This window comes from Talaromyces proteolyticus, assembly GCF_021365285.1.
Source record: "Talaromyces proteolyticus strain PMI_201 chromosome Unknown BGW36scaffold_6, whole genome shotgun sequence".
Classification (NCBI taxonomy): Eukaryota; Fungi; Ascomycota; class Eurotiomycetes; order Eurotiales; family Trichocomaceae; genus Talaromyces; species Talaromyces proteolyticus.
In genome coordinates this window covers 168,497-189,406 of record NW_025764282.1, presented here as the reverse complement: position 1 = coordinate 189,406, position 20,910 = coordinate 168,497, and the positions used below count along the sequence as shown (strand labels likewise).

The 20,910-nt window shown below is 45.5% G+C and overlaps 7 protein-coding genes across 7 annotated transcripts; 5 read left to right on the top strand and 2 right to left on the bottom strand.

Moving 5' to 3' along the window:
• Positions 1 to 1,594: 1,594 nt before the first annotated feature.
• Positions 1,595 to 2,426, bottom strand: BGW36DRAFT_396896 (glycosyl hydrolase family 92-domain-containing protein; the record flags this gene model as incomplete). Its single annotated transcript, XM_046218232.1, has 3 exons — positions 1,595 to 1,648; positions 1,762 to 2,048; positions 2,201 to 2,426. The coding sequence occupies 3 exons, from the start codon at positions 2,424 to 2,426 to the stop codon at positions 1,595 to 1,597; spliced, it is 567 nt and encodes a 188-aa protein (XP_046071780.1).
• Positions 2,427 to 5,059: 2,633 nt separating this feature from the next.
• On the top strand, positions 5,060 to 6,948 carry BGW36DRAFT_449641 (histidine phosphatase superfamily). Its single transcript, XM_046221787.1, has 3 exons — positions 5,060 to 5,173; positions 5,230 to 5,386; positions 5,451 to 6,948. The coding sequence occupies exons 1-3, from the start codon at positions 5,071 to 5,073 to the stop codon at positions 6,796 to 6,798; spliced, it is 1,608 nt and encodes a 535-aa protein (XP_046071779.1). The 5' UTR covers positions 5,060 to 5,070; the 3' UTR covers positions 6,799 to 6,948.
• Positions 6,949 to 8,536: 1,588 nt separating this feature from the next.
• BGW36DRAFT_427052 (putative endo xylanase) lies at positions 8,537 to 9,564 on the top strand (the record flags this gene model as incomplete). The annotated part of the gene is made up of 2 exons (XM_046220358.1): positions 8,537 to 8,818; positions 8,884 to 9,564. The coding sequence occupies 2 exons, from the start codon at positions 8,537 to 8,539 to the stop codon at positions 9,562 to 9,564; spliced, it is 963 nt and encodes a 320-aa protein (XP_046071778.1).
• Positions 9,565 to 10,367: 803 nt separating this feature from the next.
• On the bottom strand, positions 10,368 to 11,749 carry BGW36DRAFT_416662 (uncharacterized protein; the record flags this gene model as incomplete). The annotated part of the gene is made up of 4 exons (XM_046219350.1): positions 11,353 to 11,749; positions 11,099 to 11,300; positions 10,958 to 11,022; positions 10,368 to 10,896 (listed from the first exon to the last, which is right to left on the bottom strand). Exons 1-4 carry the CDS (start codon positions 11,607 to 11,609, stop codon positions 10,368 to 10,370), a joined length of 1,053 nt encoding a protein of 350 aa, XP_046071777.1. The 5' UTR covers positions 11,610 to 11,749.
• A 1,891-nt stretch (positions 11,750 to 13,640) lies between these two features.
• On the top strand, positions 13,641 to 14,023 carry BGW36DRAFT_396892 (uncharacterized protein; the record flags this gene model as incomplete). The annotated part of the gene is made up of 2 exons (XM_046218231.1): positions 13,641 to 13,849; positions 13,918 to 14,023. The coding sequence occupies 2 exons, from the start codon at positions 13,641 to 13,643 to the stop codon at positions 14,021 to 14,023; spliced, it is 315 nt and encodes a 104-aa protein (XP_046071776.1).
• A 1,181-nt stretch (positions 14,024 to 15,204) lies between these two features.
• On the top strand, positions 15,205 to 16,148 carry BGW36DRAFT_427049 (putative vacuolar iron transporter Ccc1; the record flags this gene model as incomplete). The annotated part of the gene is made up of 2 exons (XM_046220357.1): positions 15,205 to 15,557; positions 15,638 to 16,148. 2 exons carry the CDS (start codon positions 15,205 to 15,207, stop codon positions 16,146 to 16,148), a joined length of 864 nt encoding a protein of 287 aa, XP_046071775.1.
• Positions 16,149 to 19,094: 2,946 nt separating this feature from the next.
• BGW36DRAFT_296325 (aureobasidin resistance protein Aur1) lies at positions 19,095 to 20,465 on the top strand (the record flags this gene model as incomplete). The annotated part of the gene is made up of 2 exons (XM_046211256.1): positions 19,095 to 19,528; positions 19,586 to 20,465. 2 exons carry the CDS (start codon positions 19,095 to 19,097, stop codon positions 20,463 to 20,465), a joined length of 1,314 nt encoding a protein of 437 aa, XP_046071774.1.
• Positions 20,466 to 20,910: the final 445 nt, after the last annotated feature.

Genomic DNA, 20,910 nt, shown 5'->3' with positions numbered 1-20,910 from the left:
CTATTCACCAGTCGGTATCTGAAATAAAAAGACGATGTCACGAAAACCTAAACTCCATAATCTTCTAACCCTTTGACAGCGAACAAGCGACATCCCCAGCCTCGCTCTTGGTTTCAGCATGATGTACTTAAATCGGAATCATGTTACTGATTTCCCCATTTATCTTAACCGGAAACGCCAACATGCTACTCGTATTAGTCTTATTCGTGTAACAATTCAACATGGCATTAGACATACTCTTTCCCTGTCTTCGTCGCATTACACCCGCAGAAAATCGAAGCTGGCCAGCAGATAACCTGAAATAACAAAAACGAGCAAATCAGTCTGAGTGTGAGTTTTGGTATAATGGATTGATGTTACCCCTGCCACGATACATGTGATAAACCCTATTCCTCTAGATCAGCTTTTATCCTTTGATTTCGCCTTTAGGAGAAGAGGGGAAGACATACCGAGCGTCGGACCAACGACCTTGCAATGGCAGGGATTCTGATCCGTGCCGCACTGAAAGCAGATCGGGAAGATGGGTAGGAAGACCATGATGTTTTGGGGTAGATTAGGATTAGGATTGGGATTAGGATTATGTACTGGACAGTGAAAAGGATCGTATGTAGGTTTGAGAATGTATTATTATTGGGACAGCATTGCGCGCGGTATGGTTGGATGTACTTAGTCATCATGACGATATGCTCGACGATCGTCCCTGATAGGAAGTCGATGGAGTACGAGAATGCGCTGATCCCATTGGTTGGTGGGGGTATAGTATAGATATCTGTCAGAAATAATATGCGACTATAATACCATAGGAATCCTTACTAAGAAAGGGTTGTGCCTTTTTTTTTGGTATAGTGGTTAAAAGTTCGACAATATCTCATCACGCTTGTCTGTACTTGGTGATTCTTATTCTTTTCTTAACTCTGCTTTCCGATATTGTGCTTTCAAAAGAACTCGGTACCCTTACCTTGAGGAATTTACACTCAATTATTACTTGGAGATTAGAATCATATTATCATTTTTTTAAATCAAATTAGGACAGTTAAATATAGATCTCAAATCAAACCAGCTGAGCATGATCTGTGCGTTTCGAGCTAGAGATCCTGTCGAGTGTCAATTTAAAAACAATAAGGATGTGTAGCTAAGTGACTCCAATTTCCTGAGACTGTCTCCATCATTGGCAAAGAATAGTGGCCGCGCTAGAGAGTCGGTATCATCAGAATTGATTTATTTGATATCATTACATACAAAATTTTGAGAGGCCGGGGCCATTGTCCTGTTGGATCTGAATTCAAACAATGTATCTGACTGATCTTTTGGTTTCTGGTTATCAAGTACATGACTATATTTCCTAGCTTTTGTGAAGTCAACTCTTCGTAAGTCAGGGCTTTTGTTGGCTTTTTAAGCGTACAGGTCGAGATTTGGCTGGGGGTTGAGAAGATGAAGACGACATCGTCGACTTCACAGCTGCAGTCGGTAATATTATGGAAACACCTAGAATTCATTCAAGCACAGATACTTAGAGAATCTATTAGAATTGATATGCGGGCAAGTTTGGAGGCAAGTTCTTGATTTGAGTCCCCCGCTGACTCTCGTTGTTTTCTCAAGTGAATTCCAAAACACTACCCTCGGTGAAAAAGTCATGAGAAATCCAATTCTTCAACCAAGGTTTACCATCCATGGTAGTTTCTGAGTATATATATTGGACGGATCGAAATTTATGTTGCGGATGGTTGCAGTTTTCCCAGTTAATGGGTGTGTTATGGAAACGTCACTGAAGGCAGGCGGGCTGAGAAGGTAGACATCTTCTCCCAGTACCGGCCAGATACTGAGCATCGTGAAGACGACAAAAGAACCCATTGCCCCTGAATCTTCATCTCCTGGTATTCCCGAAATAGTGCCATTGAATGACGTGTCTATATGCGCGCGAGCCCGCTGGGTTGACAAACCAGGACGCCCAGTGTAGTGAAATTGGTAGACAGGCGGAAATGCTTGATGGTCTCCGATATTTACGAGATTGGAGAAATGTAGAAATGAAAGTCGATCAGTGAAGTATACTTAACCCTTAAGCTCGTAATTAAACTGCCCATGTTATATGGCACGTAACTAAACTGGAGAAGTTGTTAGTAGAGAAATTTAATGCACGTATGAGAAAAATTTGATACTCACAAAGTATATAGCCAAACGCTTCCCTTATAGGTCTCATAACTGGCATCATTGAACAAACAGCTGTTAGGAGAACTTGTCGGTGAGCTCATTGCTGGATCCCGTTCGCCCCAGCTTCCATTCTCGTACTTGGGCTGGAGAAATCCATTGAAGCCGGTATCAAATCCTTGAACTGTTGAATTTTGATCACTTCTTAACATGTTTTTCCAGTTACTAGAGCGATTAACATATGTCTCGCAATCTTCTTGCTTCCCGGGTTTATTGGCCATTAAGGAAATACAAAAATCGTTGTAGGCGTATTCGACGGTTCTCGGGATGCTTCGTGTATAGAATGCGGCATCGCCTGGCGTCCCAAGGGCCGGATCATGCGTTGGGATGTATCCATGTCTGCTGGGCTACCTTACGTGTGCCATCAAAATCGAAGTTAGGAATTTCCGACTCGCCATTTTGGCAAGCGTCACCAGCGCTTAAAACCAAGATGGTGTTGTTTGGAGGGGCATTGAATTATGTCCACACACCTCCAAAGGCTAGCGACTGCTCGTCACCGTCAACCCATTGAAATCGATACAATTATACGATGTATGGTAGCCATCGCTAAAGCTCGGAGAGAAGGCACCAAAGGCGGTCACCCGGCTAGAGGAAGAATAAACTGAAGCGGAACCGTTGACTCGGCCACCCTCTAGGTCGCTCACATTGACCGAAACGACAATTTCTAGAACATTACTAGTACGTTGGAGCCTGTATTTGGACAGCACATTTAGCTGAGATTGTACATGAAGTCAGCTGTCTGTGATAGCTGTCAAATGTACTTTGTAGCCCTTCACAGGAAATACCTTAGACGGAACCCCCCCGACAGGCCCTTCTATCTTGATGAAACTTGATCAACACAAGTAATACGGGGCTAAAACGATCCGATGACAATGTACTTGCGTTATTTTGAAAGTACTATGAGTGTTCATTGTAATAATGTACTTGTGAGCAACTTCGTTTCCTTTCTTTTCGTTTTTGAACCATGGCTGAAATCACTTGTATGTGACAACGGCCTGAGTTTCTAGATTGAACAGAGGCTAATATAGTAATACAAGTCGGGAATGACTAAGTTCGGATTTGTGATCGCTGATCATCACATTGTGGGTCCGACTGTTGGGGATTTTAGGTTTACGCTAGCAAATTAACACTTTCGCCCCAAAGCCACGATATAGCCTATTGCGATCGCCCCCTCGCTTCCCACCCTAGATAACCCTAGTTTGTTGGACATTTGGACTTTATGTGCCATAGAATGGAGCAGGGAAACCGGAAACAGCCGGCGATGGAGCAGGCCATATTGCAAGACAAATTTCATCCTGCATGAGATCTGTGCTATGAGTTTACCTTTTCACACTTGCAGCTCCAGCCATTGGACACCACGTACAATTATAGAGAGGAAAAGGCTTTAGGATTCGGTTCAAAGTGGTCTCTAAACTCTATTCGTCACGGTATCTAATATCCTAGTTATTGAAATTTCTATTCAAGCTACCACATAATACACAATGGCGTGTCCGTCTTTATTTTCTTTGACCAAAATTTAGGGTTTGCACATTACTACGGCCGAGCAGTCTGACACGTCCGAAGGATCCAAGGTCCCTCGAGACTAAACTGTATCACAGCCCTAATAAAAATTTTCGATGGGTCGTCATGTGGATGGAGCCTTATACTTTCTTCTAGCCCGATAGTTTATAATAGGGTCTGTTTATTGCATTTACCAGATCTCCAGCGTGGAAGTTGTCATATCCGTTAGCTAAATAAAATGACTCGCAACAACCATTTGGTCTGGACATTTAAGTTCACCTCCTCATTCTTGTTGTAGCAAGATGGCAACAACGTCATCAAATATGTCTGGAGAGGGTCATATTATGCATATGCAAACGAAGAAACTCATATATATAACCTTGTCAACTATCCATTCATACCGAATACGATAGTATTCGGGTTTCCTTACTGCTTATACGCCTATTATTTTACAGTAATACCGTACAAAAATCATTCCCAGTCAATACTATGGCTAAATAATAAGTGCCTTAAGTGCATCAATGTATACTACACGAAATTGCCTCCTAGACTAGACTGCACTCCCTAAACCCAAATCACCTACAAACTTCAACCTTAGTGAAGTGGGTCCTGATCACTCTATATTGACTTTTAGTATTTGACTTTTTATTCTTCACAGTAGTTTACTATTGTCGATCAAGCCGGTCATAAATAGCAAAGGGCAAGTAATTTGAAAGAGAGGGGCTAATAAGTGTAATGATCTGCCATCTGGTCACCAGGGAATTACCTCAGCATCCAAGAATTAATATGTACAATATCAGTCTCATACCTCGCAGTCCTAAAGACTTTCATCGTCCAAGATGATGAACAAAATAAATTTCATTGTCCTTCTATGCACTCTAAATGTCGGGATTTTGTTACTGGCATAGTCTACCCTCGATGCTACCTCCTTACGAAATCTCACAATACCCTTCTCAACTACGAGCCGGAGACATGCATACGCAACAATATTGACTGGATACGATGGGCCCAACTCAGACAAATACTTCACAGCTGTTATGCTGCTGGCCTTTGAGCTCCATGATGGGTGCCCTCAGGGATAATAGCATGTAACTATCTTGTTTATTTCTATAAAAAATTATTTAATTGGGTAATAATTTTACTAGTTGCCGTGCGCGGTGTGACATTGTCCCTAACTTCAATTTAGTCTGCCGTACTATCAAAGCTAGAGGTGCCGCAATGTTACATTCAATACGCGGCATGTTTTCAAGAGTCGATATGTAATGTGGGGTCAATTCCATATTGAGATATAAAGCACACGATGACTTTCCTGGTGAGATATTAATTCTAAACTACTAGACAGGCTTAACATTTCCTTCTCGCGTCATGGCACGTGTCTGGGTTTTAGCTCTCTGTGTGAGCACCGTTATAGCTGATACGACCACAACAATCCCGGATTATTTCCAGACCAGTTTCGGACCATATGCCGGTATGTATTTTTCTTCCCCCCATAACATATAGGACTAGGCTCATTCGAATTATCAGGGGGATATGAAACCGGACGAGTACCGTTCCTGGCACAGACAAATCCAGCACTATCGGCTCAACCTACCTACGTTCCCAATGGACCTTTGGTGACCGACATCCCCGTCCCTGATAAACCAGAGGGGGCTAGTATCTTCTCTCATATGGGAAATTTGAGGTATTTATTGGAAAAGAAAAATTAAAAGAAAGGGAAAACGCCTAACAATTTTTTGATAAAAAAGCCCTTACCGGCCAAATGCTGATGGATTCGGCGTCGATGAATACGCGTTGCCTTACGGATCTAATATTACCCAAATACACATGGTTCATCGTCATGGATCTCGGTATCCAACCTCTAAGCCAGGTGTCGTTGACAGAATCAATGGCTTTATTGAGAACGGCACGGTCTTTACGGGCAACCTGTCTTTTCTGAATAGTTGGACCTACCAGCTCGGCGAGAATGAATTAACGGTTCGTGGGCGTCAAGAACTGTTTGATAGCGGTATTCTTCATTATTACAACTATGGCCAACTATATAACCCAGGTTCAAACCTGATCGCTCGCACTACAACTATGGTCCGGATGCTCCAGTCTGCAGAGTCTTTCTTGTATGGGTTCTTTGGCTCCAAATGGACCCAGAATGTAACCCTCGAGGCAATAATCGATTCAACAGGATTTAACAATAGCATGGGTGGTGATCAAATGTGTACAAATGCTGGGAACGGACGTGGCCAGACGTCTGGTTCAGCAACTGACCAATGGAAATCTATCTATCTCCAAGATGCGACATTACGCTTCCAGAACCAATCCAGCGGTAGAAGTGCAAACTGGACGGTGGACGACTTAAATGACGTACAGTCATTGTGTGCGTATGAAACGTCTGCCTTTGGTTACAGCCCGTTCTGTCTTCTCTTCACCTGGGATGAGTGGCTCGGATTTGAGTACACATTGGATATTCAATTCTACGGAAACAATGGATTTGCTTCACCCGTTGGTCGAGCAATAGGGCTAGGTTTTGTTGAGGAACTGATAGCCAGATTGATCCAGCACCTGCCAGACCCGCCAGATGATTCAATCGCTTTCAACACAACACTTGATGACAATAATTCCACATTTCCTCTTAACCAGACTATATATTTTGATTTCAGTCATGACACCGAGATTTTCTCGATGATGACGGCTCTAGGGCTATCCAAATTTGGAAAATATCTTTCGCCCACTGAGCTGGCTACAAATCGTTCTCTAGTAGTGAGCAACATAACTCCCTTCGGTGGCTACTTCCTGTTTGAGGTTATCAAAGCCCCCTACCCTGTTCTAGATCAACGACCGCGGAACTCGAGTGACTCTCCGTATGACACCTCTGGAAACAGCACAAGCTACGTACATATGATAATGAATCAGCGAACTATTCCGCTTGGAGAGAGTATACCTGACTGTGGAGCACGTGACGATGGCTGGTGTGAATTGCAAACATTTATCAACTTTCAACAGCAAAATGTTGATAAAGCCAACTACAATGCCAGCTGCTTTGGTGACTACTCTACCCCAGGCTACGGAAATATTACGGATGGGGCTATCCCAAATTCATAAGTATGAACCGAACTCATTAGTCCTTTTGCAGACTCTAGTCCTCAGTAGCCTTGCAATAACTGAGGACTACATATGATTGCAGACTTTGGACAAATAAGTATCTGGCGGGTAAAATTGTTGGTGGTACTGAATCTTCCTTTCATATCATAATCTCAATTTTTTTGTACAAATCTTCGGATACTTCATAATCAACTAAAGGTTATATCCCTGATGAGTTTTATTTGGTCTTTCATCCTAGGAATGTATACCTTCATCTGGCTGTATCTCCCCAGCTGTATCTCCTCGCGACAAGTTAACAGCATAGAAAAAAAAGCAGAAGAGATAAGGACTTAACCATCACCGACGAACTCTGGTAAAAAACGGCGTACGAAATGAGCGCTCTTTGTAATGTCAATGTGTACCTCGATATCATTTTGTGCTGATGAATTAGGCATCTGGTACACCTGTGGAGCACTCTCTAATGGCGAGAACCACAACTCTGTCCTGAAAATCATCTGGAGCCCTGGCTGTGGGTCCATTTGGGAAGTTCAGCTAAAATTAAAAAACATGTTTATTGTATTTAAAGCTTTAAGTACGTATTAGATAGAAAGATGGCACTAGCACGATCTTGATAAAATGTTTTATACAGACTATTATAAAATATTATATAGAAAGAAGAAAGAATAAAGGATTTTTTTAAAAAAAGGATGGCTTTAGATGTCACGATATAGGTTGGAGAGAACGTGAGAGACGTCTGTACTATGATCCGTACGTTATACCTGGGGGTAGTAATAGGAATAGTAAGAATAGTATATAATTGAAAAGAAGTAGAGCACGAAATGTATCTACCATGAATGAGCATACTAAATCGCCAATCTTCTTAACTCCCATTGAGTTTTTCTCTTTACATTGTGGTTTAGAGATTAATCAGGTGATTTTTAACCTTTTTAGGCTGCGGCCAGGGTTGTCTTACAGTCTAACATACGGCCGTGACGATTCTGTTATGGTAACGCTACATACAGGCTCGGATCGTAGTCACGACTTCAGTTTCGTGGCAAAGGGATATGTTATATAATTACGTTATATCAGCGGTTTTTTATAGTTATAAGCAGCACTCAGCTGTATTAACATCCCGTGGATACAGTGGGAGGTATCCCGCAGTACTTGACATCCCGCAGGGACTAACATAAAAGTCCTATTTCTGACGCTTCTAAAATTAGATTGTTATAGAATTCGACAATTATTTCAACTTGTGTCATGTCTAGATATCATTATATATATATATATGTATATGTATATGTATGTATGTATTACCTCTGTCCAATATCGAGAATGTTATTCTAGAAGGTATCCATTGATATTCTATGGAAAAAAACCTCCCGCACTGCGCGCTTCATAGATCCCTTTTCGGTAGAATCAGATCAGCCCCACATCTTGGGAGGCCAATCATGGCGCCGGCATCTAGGATGTCAATATAGCTTAATGAGCCTTAATCATGAAAGTCGAACTAAGCCCCCATGTAGCAGAAACATCACCGACAGCTGAACCCTTATTCCAGTACCAACGATCAGCAAATCTATATCCGAATTCGAGGACGTGGCGTGTCAGCTTAGTATCTTGCGATATGGCTGCATCAAAGGCCCCCAAGCTGATGCTTCTTACCGTCTGATAATAATATATGTATAAAGTCTCTTTCGGTGCCGTCTGAGGAAACTGAGGAAACTCATGATTGATGATTGACAAACGTGAATAGGCCAAAATGCTTTCTCATTCATATATCTTCGCCCTGCTCTCTGGCAGTGCATGTGCTCATATCTACCGAGTCTTGGATAGTAGCTTCGCTGACCCCAGCGTCGTTTATACCGGTAGCGATTACTATGCCTTTGGGACTACGGGCAACCATGTCCATGCGCAAACGGCCTACTCTCCGGATTTTGTAAACTGGACACTCCTCGACGGACATGATGCTCTGCCCGGACCCTATCCCACGTGGGTATCTAAATCTTCTGTTTCGCTGTGGGCTCCTGATGTTATCAAAGTGGTATATTATATTCAATCATTCCACCCTCACAAAGGCAGATACCAACTAATAATTGTCCTAAATAGTCGAACAATAGCTACATAATGTACTACTCCGCCAGGGAAGCTACCACCGGCAAACACTGCGTTGGCGCAGCCACGTCCTCCAAAGCGCAAGGCCCGTATAACGCCACCGTAACCAACTCCTCTCTCGCCTGTCCCCTTTCCCAGGGCGGCGCCATCGACCCTGACGGATTCATTGATACCGACGGCACCATATACGTAACCTACAAAATCGACGGGAACAGTCTCGACGGCGACGGCACGACACACTCAACACCCATCATGCTCCAAAAAATGCACTCCGACGGCATAACCCCCGACGGCGACCCAATCCAGCTCCTCGACCGATCCGACCTCGACGGACCGCTGATCGAAGCCCCGAGTATAATGCTCAAGGACGGGATTTATTACTTGAGTTTCTCGTCGAATTGGTATAACACTGAGAAATACGACACGTCGTATGGCTATGCCACGTCGATTACTGGCCCCTGGAAGAAGCAGTATGCACCGTATGCGCCATTGCTGAAGACGGGGACAGGATCGAAGAATGCTGGGAAACTGAGTGCTCCTGGAGGAACTGATTTCTCGGTTGACGGTACTAAGATAGTGTTTCATGCTAATCTGAACGGGAAGGATATCACTAAAGGGCGAGCAATGTTTGTTGCCAATATTACTTCCAGTGATAACGTGATCTCTTTAGCATGAGTATGTATATGTATATGTACATATAGATGCATTAGAGAGTTGTATATACCGTGACTTAGGTATAAAATATAGATATTTTTGTATATTCTAACTATTATTGAGTAATTACTTACATTAGTCTGTTAATAGTGGTTGCTATCTTCTGATGTTGATTTCCACTGTCAAGGTCTGTATGTACTACATACTTGATTATATTTGGAGAGACTTCAGCTTATTATAGACATAACTTTATTGCACTAACTGATGTGCTTATAATTTCTATTATCAACAGTATAATACTATATCGAACAAGCCCTCAATACAATAAGGTTGGGTTTCATTTAACTTTGTTCTTTGTTACATCCTTCCGTAACCTAAACTAAATAAGAGCACTTCTTTAATGTAATGGCACGAAACATGGTGCCTGAGGCAGAAACTGTAGCATTAATAGAGAGCCTATCTAGCCGAAGGCACGCTAGTCCTCTAGCATCAGACAACTATAGGTCTTCTAGGGTATAAGGGTAAATATGTCTAATCCCAAGAGATGTGAGATATAACACGAATATATGCGGGTCTAGGGTTGGGATTTCTAGATACAAAACCAGTAAACTACGCCACGTCACTAGGCTGCACGCCAGCTTCAATAGGTCGTTCGAAACTGATGGTCTAGTTGTACATCAATTGATCGAATTATGCTATAAGAATTTAAATTTATGAAGTTCCTTAACCACGGGTACACTTCATTAATATTCCAAAACTAATACATGGCAACTGGTATATAAACCCTAACCCTAAACTCCAGCAGAAACCACCGTTACCCACGATCAAGTGATTGAAGTAATATGATTAGCTAGCCTCCCACTCCGTCTACGTCCTTTCATTCCAATAGTAATAAAAATAATCCCATTCCAAAACCCCCTTAGCGACCCCGTCGCAACCACTGCCACAAGGAGTGGATATGATGTTTGATCATGACGAATAAACGCCTGAACCCGGTTTATTGTAGGCGCCACCCAAGTTGATAGCATAACAAGGAAGAATATCAACGGCATCAACACATAGTGCCGAAACGAGACTCCTGACTGGTGATGATTGGGTCGGGGATGTATCCGGGAGGTGGGAGGAGGCGTGATAGGAGACTTTGGGGATTCAATAGTGTGCTCGGAGGTAGTATGGATGCTTATCTCATCGTCTTGGAGGGTGCTAGATGTTTTCGTGTTTGAGTGGTTCTCGATGGAGGTTTTGGATGATAGTTGGATGTGGTCCGCTCGTCCAATGTTGAGATTCTGTCGTAGCTTGAAGACTCGAATGCCGACGAGACAGTAGAGGATCATTGCAAATGCGATCAGTAGCCTGGTATAAGAATATATCAGGTTAGATAGTAAGTCAGAAGTCAAGGAGACACGTGTGTTACCAGACTGGTCCATAGTAGAAAAGAATCCGGAAAACCACCCATTGAGGAGATATGGAGCACCAAATCTGCGGGGAATAGAAGGTTAGTTTTTGAATTGCGCATACAGTACTAGTCGTATCCCAACTGTGTAGAAATACGTACTGTTTCACTTCCATACATAGGGCCTTTTGCCGGTGTACGGATGAAGAGGAAGATCAATGCAGGAATGAAGACTAGGGCTGTGATGATCGTAATGAATTTAAATTCAAGTCTTCGCAGGTCTTCAGCATCATAATGGTAGAAAACAATAAGAAAGACGTCGTAAGCCATTGCAAGGGTCCAAAACACATCTGCTAATGGAAACCTGTAGTCATTCTGTTAATCATTATATTGTACAGCGCCTAACATGAACGTACATCTGTAGTGAAAAGGCCTGAAAACGGCACAAGGCAGACTCATCCCCAGCATTTGGCCCGCTTACCGAGATCATAGTGGCGATGAAATCGAACAAATTATAAAAGGCATTGATGAAAATCAATCGGTGCATGGGGTTGCGGAAGTTCTTCGAAAAACTGAACGTGATGATAATTGTTGCGACGCCGAGGATTGACAGTGCCGAGGAGGCACGGCCAACCACGGCGAGGGTGTTGAGCTGTTGATCTGAGAGGATCATGATGAATGTCGTACTCTGCTTGGAGCAGCATTCTCTATACAATTCATGGAATTCATAAAACTCATGGCTGGGAGAGTGACTTGCTTTCTACGGCTCGTTTACTATAGAAATATCGAGTATACGACAGCACCTTGTTCTAGTAGCAGATGGCGTGATGCTTCTTGAATTGAAGTCAGCCTGGTCAGGGGACAGCTCCTAGCTTTAGATGCGTGCGTGGGGTGTGCGTGCGAAGCATTTTATGCACGGCGCTATTACGCCATTCTTATACTTTGTTTTTATTTTTCATCTACCTAGCAGCTTCTCCCAGTGAACAGTCGAGCACCGGTTAATGATTGGTTCCCAAATAACGCAACGCGTTTACGCCACAAGCATGATATTCATACTTGACAGCATCGCTGATATAACTTGGGTGGATGGCCTTGCATGACTAGAGAATGGGATACACTGATCTCCCTGCATCGAACATGCAGATCGGGTTCACGCGAACTGACGTTAAACAATGGCGGCTATTGGCAAGTTCAAAGTCGAGCTTATGAAGACATGATCATTGACGTAGATTGTGCAATCTGATCGCAAATCGCGGCTGACGTAGAAAAGAAAGGTTGATCATGAAGTCGAACCTATATAAAGGCTGCCAGCTCGATGGATGCTGCTGTCTTGGCAATATGATATAGCCAATCACACAAGGGCATATGCCTGGCCCCAATATAACGTCATTTAGTTACTGTCTTCCGTGATCTGAAGCTGCTACGCCAATCATGTTGAAGATTTTTGTTCGCTAAAGTCTAATATCCCAGCCCTAACCAAACGCATCCGCTGAGCAACGCTTTACAAAAGTTCCAGGCTCTTGGTGCTGATCAATCGATCAATATCGCGAATAATATACTAGCACCAGTGCAAAATGCTGAACGGCTGCTGCTAGTAGACTGTCAGCAACATCGACTTTTACTCGATCTAAAACGATGCAGGTACGGTAAGGTGGCGGCAGGGTGTAGTCTGATATACAGAACTTGAACATGTTCAACCTGAACAATTGAAAATCTGGTATTGTTGGCCCCGTCGCTTGCTCACGAGTAATTATTATGTTCGACCCACAACAGAAGAGCAACCAAGGTGACGGCTCCGGAATGACTTTCGGGGAGCATTAGGTTGTCACCTAGTTCTGCAAAGGCCTCGAAGGCTTTTGGTGGGGATATAGTTTGTTTCGATGTCACCCTTTATGAGCCGACCTAGCTTTGGATATATGGCTTCAATAGACGTCTTCATCTTCGCGCTTGGTCTGACTGATGAGGCCATCTTTTCTGTCCACTACGACCAAGCAGTGTCAGGTGTCAGTCCAGCCGGTCTGGCATCCAGACCCTGCCTACCATAGTTGGCTGTCTTCCAAAACATCTTTTACCCAAATGGAAAGTCGATAATGTGGCCTCCGGTGCTGCACCGAGCGGGCAGAGTTTGGTATAAGGAGTCGGCAGTTGGCAGCGAGGTTAGGAGGATGGTGAGTTGTAGAAACTGAATTATATCATGCACCAAGATATAGCATATTGCATGTTTCACAGTCAAGCAATCTTTACACACCATCACAATTAATGATATAGACCTCATTTGAGAGTTGCTGACCTGCCGGTCGCATATTTATGAAATCAAAGATGATCTCTATCACGTGCAGATCTAATCTAAACGGCTAGCCCGTCTGGGTCAGGGGCCGGGCTAGCGCCAGCCCCCCCGCCGCCTCCAACCAGGCAAATAATTGTTTCAGCTTGTCGTCCTTCTTGTCATCGCGTGCCATCTCATCTTTTGTTCTCAACTGCATTTGCTTCCATCACTATCTATTTTGCATCCCGTATCGTCTCGTCGCTGCTTCGCCCCTGTCGTTCCGCGGTCAATCCTTCTATCCGCGAACTCGGTGCGCCATTCGCCTCGGCTCCGTTTTTCTATACATTCACGGTCACTTCTTTTTTTTTGTCGTGTCCCGTGTTTCGAAGCATCCATTAAATCCAATCTTAACTCTCGATTTCGATCTGAAACCTCACAATGGCGAACAACTTGATTCCTCTGATTATTCTCTTCTTGGTGGTCGGTGTCCTCGGCGTGGTCGGTTTCGTCGTCTACACGATTGTGCAGGACATCAGCAACAAGACAAAAGCCAATATGGAGAAAAAGAACATTATGTTCACCAAGGACGGCGTGAAGGTGTCGATGAAGCATGTGAAGGACGAGGACTACAAGGATCAGACTCAGAGGTGCGTCTGCCCTTAGAATCTGTACTCGAATGTATACAATATGATGGGCTGACAATAAGTTGACGCAGCGTCCTTGTTAATGTGTGGAATCACACTTCATTCCCGGGGTACAAGAGTAGACTGTGGGATAACGGAGCTACCCCAGAGCCAGAGAAGAAGGTCACGCGACGGTAAGAAGGCACAAGCATATACGACGATCCATTTCTAATATCTTTTTGTGCACAGACATGCTTAAGACGATCGCCGCAGACTGTCATTAAACCTACCAGAGATCACAACACTTTACGCCTACCTCTATTTAAGTTAGGGTTGACGATATGTTGGTATCTCGATTCGCTGTAATTAATTGCTTTCCACAAGCCTTGATGGTCCTCGTTCCCCTACTATACATTCCTGGTCTCGTTTTTCACGGGCAGTGAACCCTGCAACTTCGGATTGTGCACTACAGATGATTCGTTTTGATTTGGTTACTTGTGTCGGTTTTGTGTATTTTGATGGCGTAATCTTGCGCTAGGATCTTTCGCGACGTACATATATATGGCCAGCTATGGATTGGTCGGCCAATGATGAGTTATATGATTCTCCGTTGTCAGTGATGTTTTTTCGTGCACTTGTAGTCCTTAATTTTATAAAGATACCAGGTCCACGGGACAAACTGCCGCATCGAGATACCCACGTGCGCCATACAAAGTTCCAGACACCACGCACTCGAGAACAATCTGGAAGACGTTCTACATACTCAGTAGCGGTAGGAGACTCGGGAAATAATAATTTCCTGACTCGATCGCAGCCGGCCATATCAGATGCATGGTGGCGTCGCCCACGCCGGTTGGATAGAAAACAGGGCCTGTGTGTGATTGGCCAGTTTAAGCGGCTTTCCCCGCCCGCTAGCCGCATTGCTTAGTTGGCCTTTGAAGCAGGCACGGCCAATCAGCGACGGCGCTGCATGCAACGTGCAAAGGGAAGCAGCGTCGTAACGATCACGTTGATGGCTCGATAGGCTGTCAATACAACATCAGTCCCCTGCTTCCCCTCTCCTCATTGCAAATGAGCCTGCCGCGATTGGCCCCTCAGCCCAAAAAGCTTTTGCTCCTACTGGATCCCACTCGATTCAGTATCTTCGGATTCCAGAAGCAGAGCTTGGTCCACTGCCTCGTGCGCGTTCATTTAATTAATTATCCCTTGGTTTTCTTTTTTTCATATATTATAGCAATGCCGGCCAAGCCATTGTCCTCTAACCTTCGGACTTGGTGATTGTGTTACGTGCAAGTCTTGCCAGTACGACATAAGATAAGACACGTGTTGTGCTGCAACACCATTCCGTCGACATCTTCGACATCTATCCATTCAGCAGCATGTCGCTCTCCACAGTCAAGAACCTGCTAGGACATTACTCGCCTATCTCCGACTCGTCCTTATCAGATACCGAGAAAGATGCCCAGCTACCACTGAGCAACGATGTTGACTTGCACGATTCTGGGTCGACTTTGGAGGGAAGTCGGTCCGAGAAAAAGAACTTTGTCGATGCTCGAGTCATCTCCGACGCCATCATCGGCTTGTCGGATGGCCTGACCGTGCCGTTTGCCCTGACAGCTGGTCTCTCGACGCTGCAGGACACCAAGGTGGTTGTCTTTGGCGGATTGGCTGAGCTGATTGCTGGAGCTATCTCGATGGGACTGGGAGGGTATCTCGGTGCCAAGAGTGAAGAGTGAGTTGACCTACCTCGTATACCAGACCTTTGTTCGAAAGAAACCTTTTTGGAAAGAAGTTGTGTTCTAATTCAAACAGAGAGTCCTACCATGCAACTCTCAAAAAAACCTGCCAACAAACCGCCACAAACCAACAAGACACCGCCATCATCATCTCCGATATCTTCGCTCCCTACGATCTCCCTGCGCAGGTTGTATCCGACCTAACCAACAATCTAATCGACTCACCCAACCTACCATCATTCCTCATGAACTTCCACCACACACTGCCCGAACCGTCTGGGTCACGGGCGTTGACCTGCGCGATTACGATAGCACTAGGCTATTTCATTGGCGGATTCATTCCTTTACTCCCGTATTTCTTCGTCGGACCGAACGATGCATTCTACGCTCTTGGGTGGTCTGTTGCGACGATGGTGGTTGCACTGTTCGTGTTTGGTTATGGTAAGACATGCTTTGTGACGGGGTGGAAAGGGCGCGAGAATATTCGGCGCGGATTATTTGGCGGAGCGCAGATGGTAGTTGTGGGCGGTGTGGCTGCTGGCGCGGCCATGGGATTGGTGAAGTTGTTTCAATTATTAGCGAAATGAGCTGGTAAAATAAGCATATCTGGCGTTGCTATCTAATGGCGTTTGGGGGTACTCATCATTATCGATGTATGTGACTGGTCAATCTATGTTTTCTTTTCAAATAGCATAAGTATACTGAATACAACTCGGTTGAATATCGAAATGAGCACGATTAGATCAATTGTGTTTATGCATGTGACATCGCTCAATAGCCGCCAATACCTGCATACATCAAACTTTTGCATCGACAATGCATGACTACGTACACCGCATCAACTATTCTCGTCGTTACTACTGACCACTAGTAGTGAATTTATTGACGCTTCGGACAGTTAGCGTGCATATCGACAAGTCACATGCCAATGCGCTATCTACATCGCTTCTGGCGTATGCACATTGGTGTAGAGTGTACTCCGTTGACAAGCCGATCAAACTAAGAGATGGCATGATCTGCAGCACATCCCCGCACTTGACGATTACACCATAAAATTGATTAACCACGAACGATCTTATCAAGAACTCATAACTGTATGTGATTACGAGAGAGATTCGTAGTGTATTTTGGAGTGTACATATGTAGTTTGAAGAAAGCGTGTAATATATCCGGTAATACTCCCGCTGTTGTGTTTGCTGAGTAGTGACATCATATGATGTCAACCACAAAACTCAGTCTGGATGCGGATTGTCTGGTACAATGTTGAACTGGGGTATCCATCATGGCCGAGTAAGGGGCGTTGCTACGTCAGTTGTATATGAATAGTAGATAGTTGGTGAATACTAAGATGAGAGAGTACATGTATTTGAGTCGTCAAACAATTATTCGCCGAGATTGTTTGATAATCAGTCATCCTGACAATTACTATAGAATTACTATAGAAGTGTGACAGTGATAGAACTTGAGCCACACAACACATCACACTTGGCGGTTGAACAGATATCTGGTCGATGCATGGTGTCAGATCGTGGTGTATGAGGATGAGGCGCGCTTTGACGCCGCCACGTTTGTATCATCTTGGCTGAAGTGAGTGGTGGGCGGAGGCCAAAGAGGCCAAAGTCTAGAGTGTACACGTATCTACCTGTTAGAGCTTCCACTTATGTGTAATAAGAGTCTACAATTAGTACACTTTACTCGACTGCGTATACTCGTATTCGCAGGCATATTAATAGCAACATCAATCCATGAGGCTGGGCTGGGCTGGGCAAGGCTGGTGTGAGCTCGCCAACCGGCCACAGCGCTGGCTGATTGGCTGGCGAATCGGTGCTTATTGAGGCAGGACAGTCCGGCGTATTCGGATATTGGCAATCATTTGCCTAAGAACACTTGAGTCTGCTCGAGCTAGTTAGTGCCAGCACCGTTAAATTATCCAACAGGCTGTCCGAACTTAACGCGCGTAAGATTGCATGGCGGACGTGATTCGTCCGTAATGAGGAAAATTTCTGCCCGTACCGGTATTACCGCTACCATGCAGACGTACTAGCGCGCCAAGCGTCGACCCTTGGGACATTATGCATGGCAGATTAAGCCTCCAACGCGTTCAAATTATGTGTGCACAAGCCGTGGCTGAGATCGTGAAGCCGGAAGTGTTTCAGCATTATCCATTATAGCTCTTCTATAAGTGTATCACGCGCTGTCTGATGGCCGCCCTTCTGACGAGTCGCGCATGCACCTAGTATTTAGTATTTAGTATGAGGTGCACTATGTAGATAGTGCTACGTAGATAGGAGCGCCTGACGATGATCACGGAGGCTTCCTCCAGGTCGGTCCGTCCTTCGGAGCCTGGCTCCTCCGTTTCCGTGCTGCCATCACTTTACAGACTCTAGAGCAATGAATTCAAACCCCCACTTGGCACTCCTGTAGTATTTCTGGATTACGTCTGCTGCCGACTCGGCCCGCAAAGCGAAGCAAAAGAGTTCATTGGTATTGGTTACTGACAAGTAAGGGTGTGCGTGCGAGCAAGTATTTAATATTAAGATGAAAAATGGGGGAGCCACTCCATGATCTGTGGCCTAGCGTCTTGGTATTTTTTCCGTTTTGGACCGCGGCCCACCCTGTTAGTCTCGACTCTGACTGTGTCTGTTCTGCCTATTACTATCGCTATTGCTTCTTCGTGTTGATATTACTATTGTGTGAACGTCGGGCCGTGTCGTTATTCATTCTCTGAGTTAACAATAAGTCATGCAAGTTTCAGTATTTTAAGCACTATAGATGTCGGCGTCGGCCTGGCGGGCTCCGGTCGACACAATATTAATGAGTAAGTCCTAGTAGATAATATTCACATTAGCAGCTCCGGCTCTTCCGCAGCTGGCCTGGGTGCACGCTCATTGGCCGCGCCGCGATAGCGGTACTGGCGGTACGGTAATACCGTCTTGGCAGTACCGATACACGGGCTGGCCGTTATCAGCCAATCAGCAGCGGCAGAGATACCCGCCGCCCGCCCCCTTCTTGCCTTGCCTCGCCCAGTTGGCTCTAGGCTGGCTGCTATCACACCACCTGCTGCTGTCCCCGTTCTGACCTGACTGCGCACTCGTCAAAGCTTTTCTTTCTCTCCCTTTTCAGTCGGTCCATTCATTTCCTCTCTTAATTCATCCTCCTCCTCCCTTCCCCCGTTGTCTTCTCTTTCCTTTCTTCTGTGCTCGTGGTTCCTTCGCGACCGTCCTCTCCCTCCTTCGGTTCTAACGCCCAGTGCGACTCGACCTGACTGCTTCTCTACCTCCTCGCTTATCGTGCGCCCCGGTCTGCCTATCGAAGGGGCCGACGATTCCGCAAGTGAGGCTGTGTATAAGAGTCGATCGCCTGCGCTGCAGTCCCACCAACTCAGTCGTCGTGGAGTCCTTGCCGTCATCAGCCTCAAGGAGGGAAGTGATATAATCGGTCGCCGCCCGCCCCTACATAATATTACCACCGTGTCCAGGAAGCATTCCTGAACCAAGGAGCGTTTCTAGAACGCTTCCCTTCCAAACACAGCCATGATGAGCCCGTCGATATCCATGTCGGCATGGAAGGATCGACAGCAAACACAGTTCAGCAAAGTGCCCATCCCAGTCGTGCCATGGCGCTCCTTCAAGCTGCTCATGCCGCATCGTATGCGACGGAGACTCCGATCAAAGTTACGTAGTCGGCTGTCTCCTGCTTCGTCCATCGCTTCGCTGCAGACCTCCTTTTCGCCCGGGGATACTTTGCGCTCGCTGCAGTCATATCGCTGGAGTGTCTACGACCTGCAGTATCTGCTGCTCGTGATCATTGGCATCTTTTCACTATCGGTCATCCAGTCGCCCGGTCCTATCGGCAAGACTGCCATCGCCTCGCTTCTTTTGACATCACTTCTTTTGCCCATTACCAGGCAGTTCTTCCTGCCTTTTCTTCCAATTGCCGCATGGCTTATCTTCTTCTACGCTTGCCAGTATGTTAGGCCTGAAGTCACCTGCATAAACCTCGTATAGAAACTAATTAGTCTCAGATTTGTTCCTTCCGACTGGCGCCCTGGTATCTGGGTCCGCGTCTTGCCTGCTCTGGAAAATATACTGTATGGAGCTAACATTAGCAATATCCTGTCCGCCCACCAAAGCACAATGCTCGATGTTCTCGCCTGGCTGCCGTATGGAATTTGCCATTACGGTGCGCCTTTTGTGGTCTCGATCATAATTTTCATTTTCGGACCGCCAAAAACGCTGCCCGTTTTTGCCAAGACCTTCGGCTACATCAGTTTAACAGCTGTCGCCATTCAATTGATTTTCCCCTGCTCACCTCCGTGGTACGAGAATCGCTTTGGCCTTGCCCCGGCCGACTACTCGATGCAAGGCGACCCAGCCGGGTTGGCCCGCATTGATGCTCTATTTGGCATCGATCTCTACACATCTGGATTCCACGCATCCCCCGTGGTCTTTGGTGCTTTCCCCTCTCTACATGCTGCGGACTCTACCATCGCTGCGCTCTTCATGAGTCATGTCTTCCCTAAGCTGAAGCCCTTGTTCGTGACGTATACCTTGTGGATGTGGTGGGCTACCATGTACCTGTCGCACCACTATGCTGTAGATCTCGTCACTGGTGGTATCCTTGCTGCCGTCGCTTTCTACTTCGCCAAAGCTCGATTCCTGCCGCGAATTCAGCCAGATAAGCGATTCCGCTGGGATTATGACTACATTGAAAGGGGAAATGCACCAGATGAATATGGCTATGATCTGGCTCATTTCGACGGAGATGCGATTGCCGACGGCGATGAATGGGCTATTGGCTCTTCATCTTCCATCTCATCTGGCTCTCTCAGCCCGACCGAAGACCAGCACCTCTGGGAAGGAGAAACCCTAGCCTCCAACTCGGACCTTGAAGCGGCTCGTTAGACACCAATCGACCTCAAACTCTACTCATAGACCTCGTCAAATGTGGATACACATCATCGGCGGCCGTCCCCCCGTCGACACAATTTGCATCGCTGATTTCACTAGCGCTGTTATTGCTTTGAACTTGGCATTAGCATTATCTTGCTGATACAGTGTTATAATAATTTTTTTCGCTCTTACTGATGCACTCTTGCTGCATCTGTTGGCTTACTGTACATGCACCGCATCAACTCTGATGCATACATATCTACCTGTCGGTGGTTTTCTCCACCGGCTACTCCGTCGATAATTTTAATTCCGGCACTCGCGACAATCCTGGCCTTTTTATTCCGTGTCGACTTCGACCATTTTCAGTCACGGATTTTCGCTTGCTGCCGCTGGAGACATTCGCTTGTACATTAACCCTTTACTCTACCCCGCGTGGTAGACACCTTCGATTCTCCCC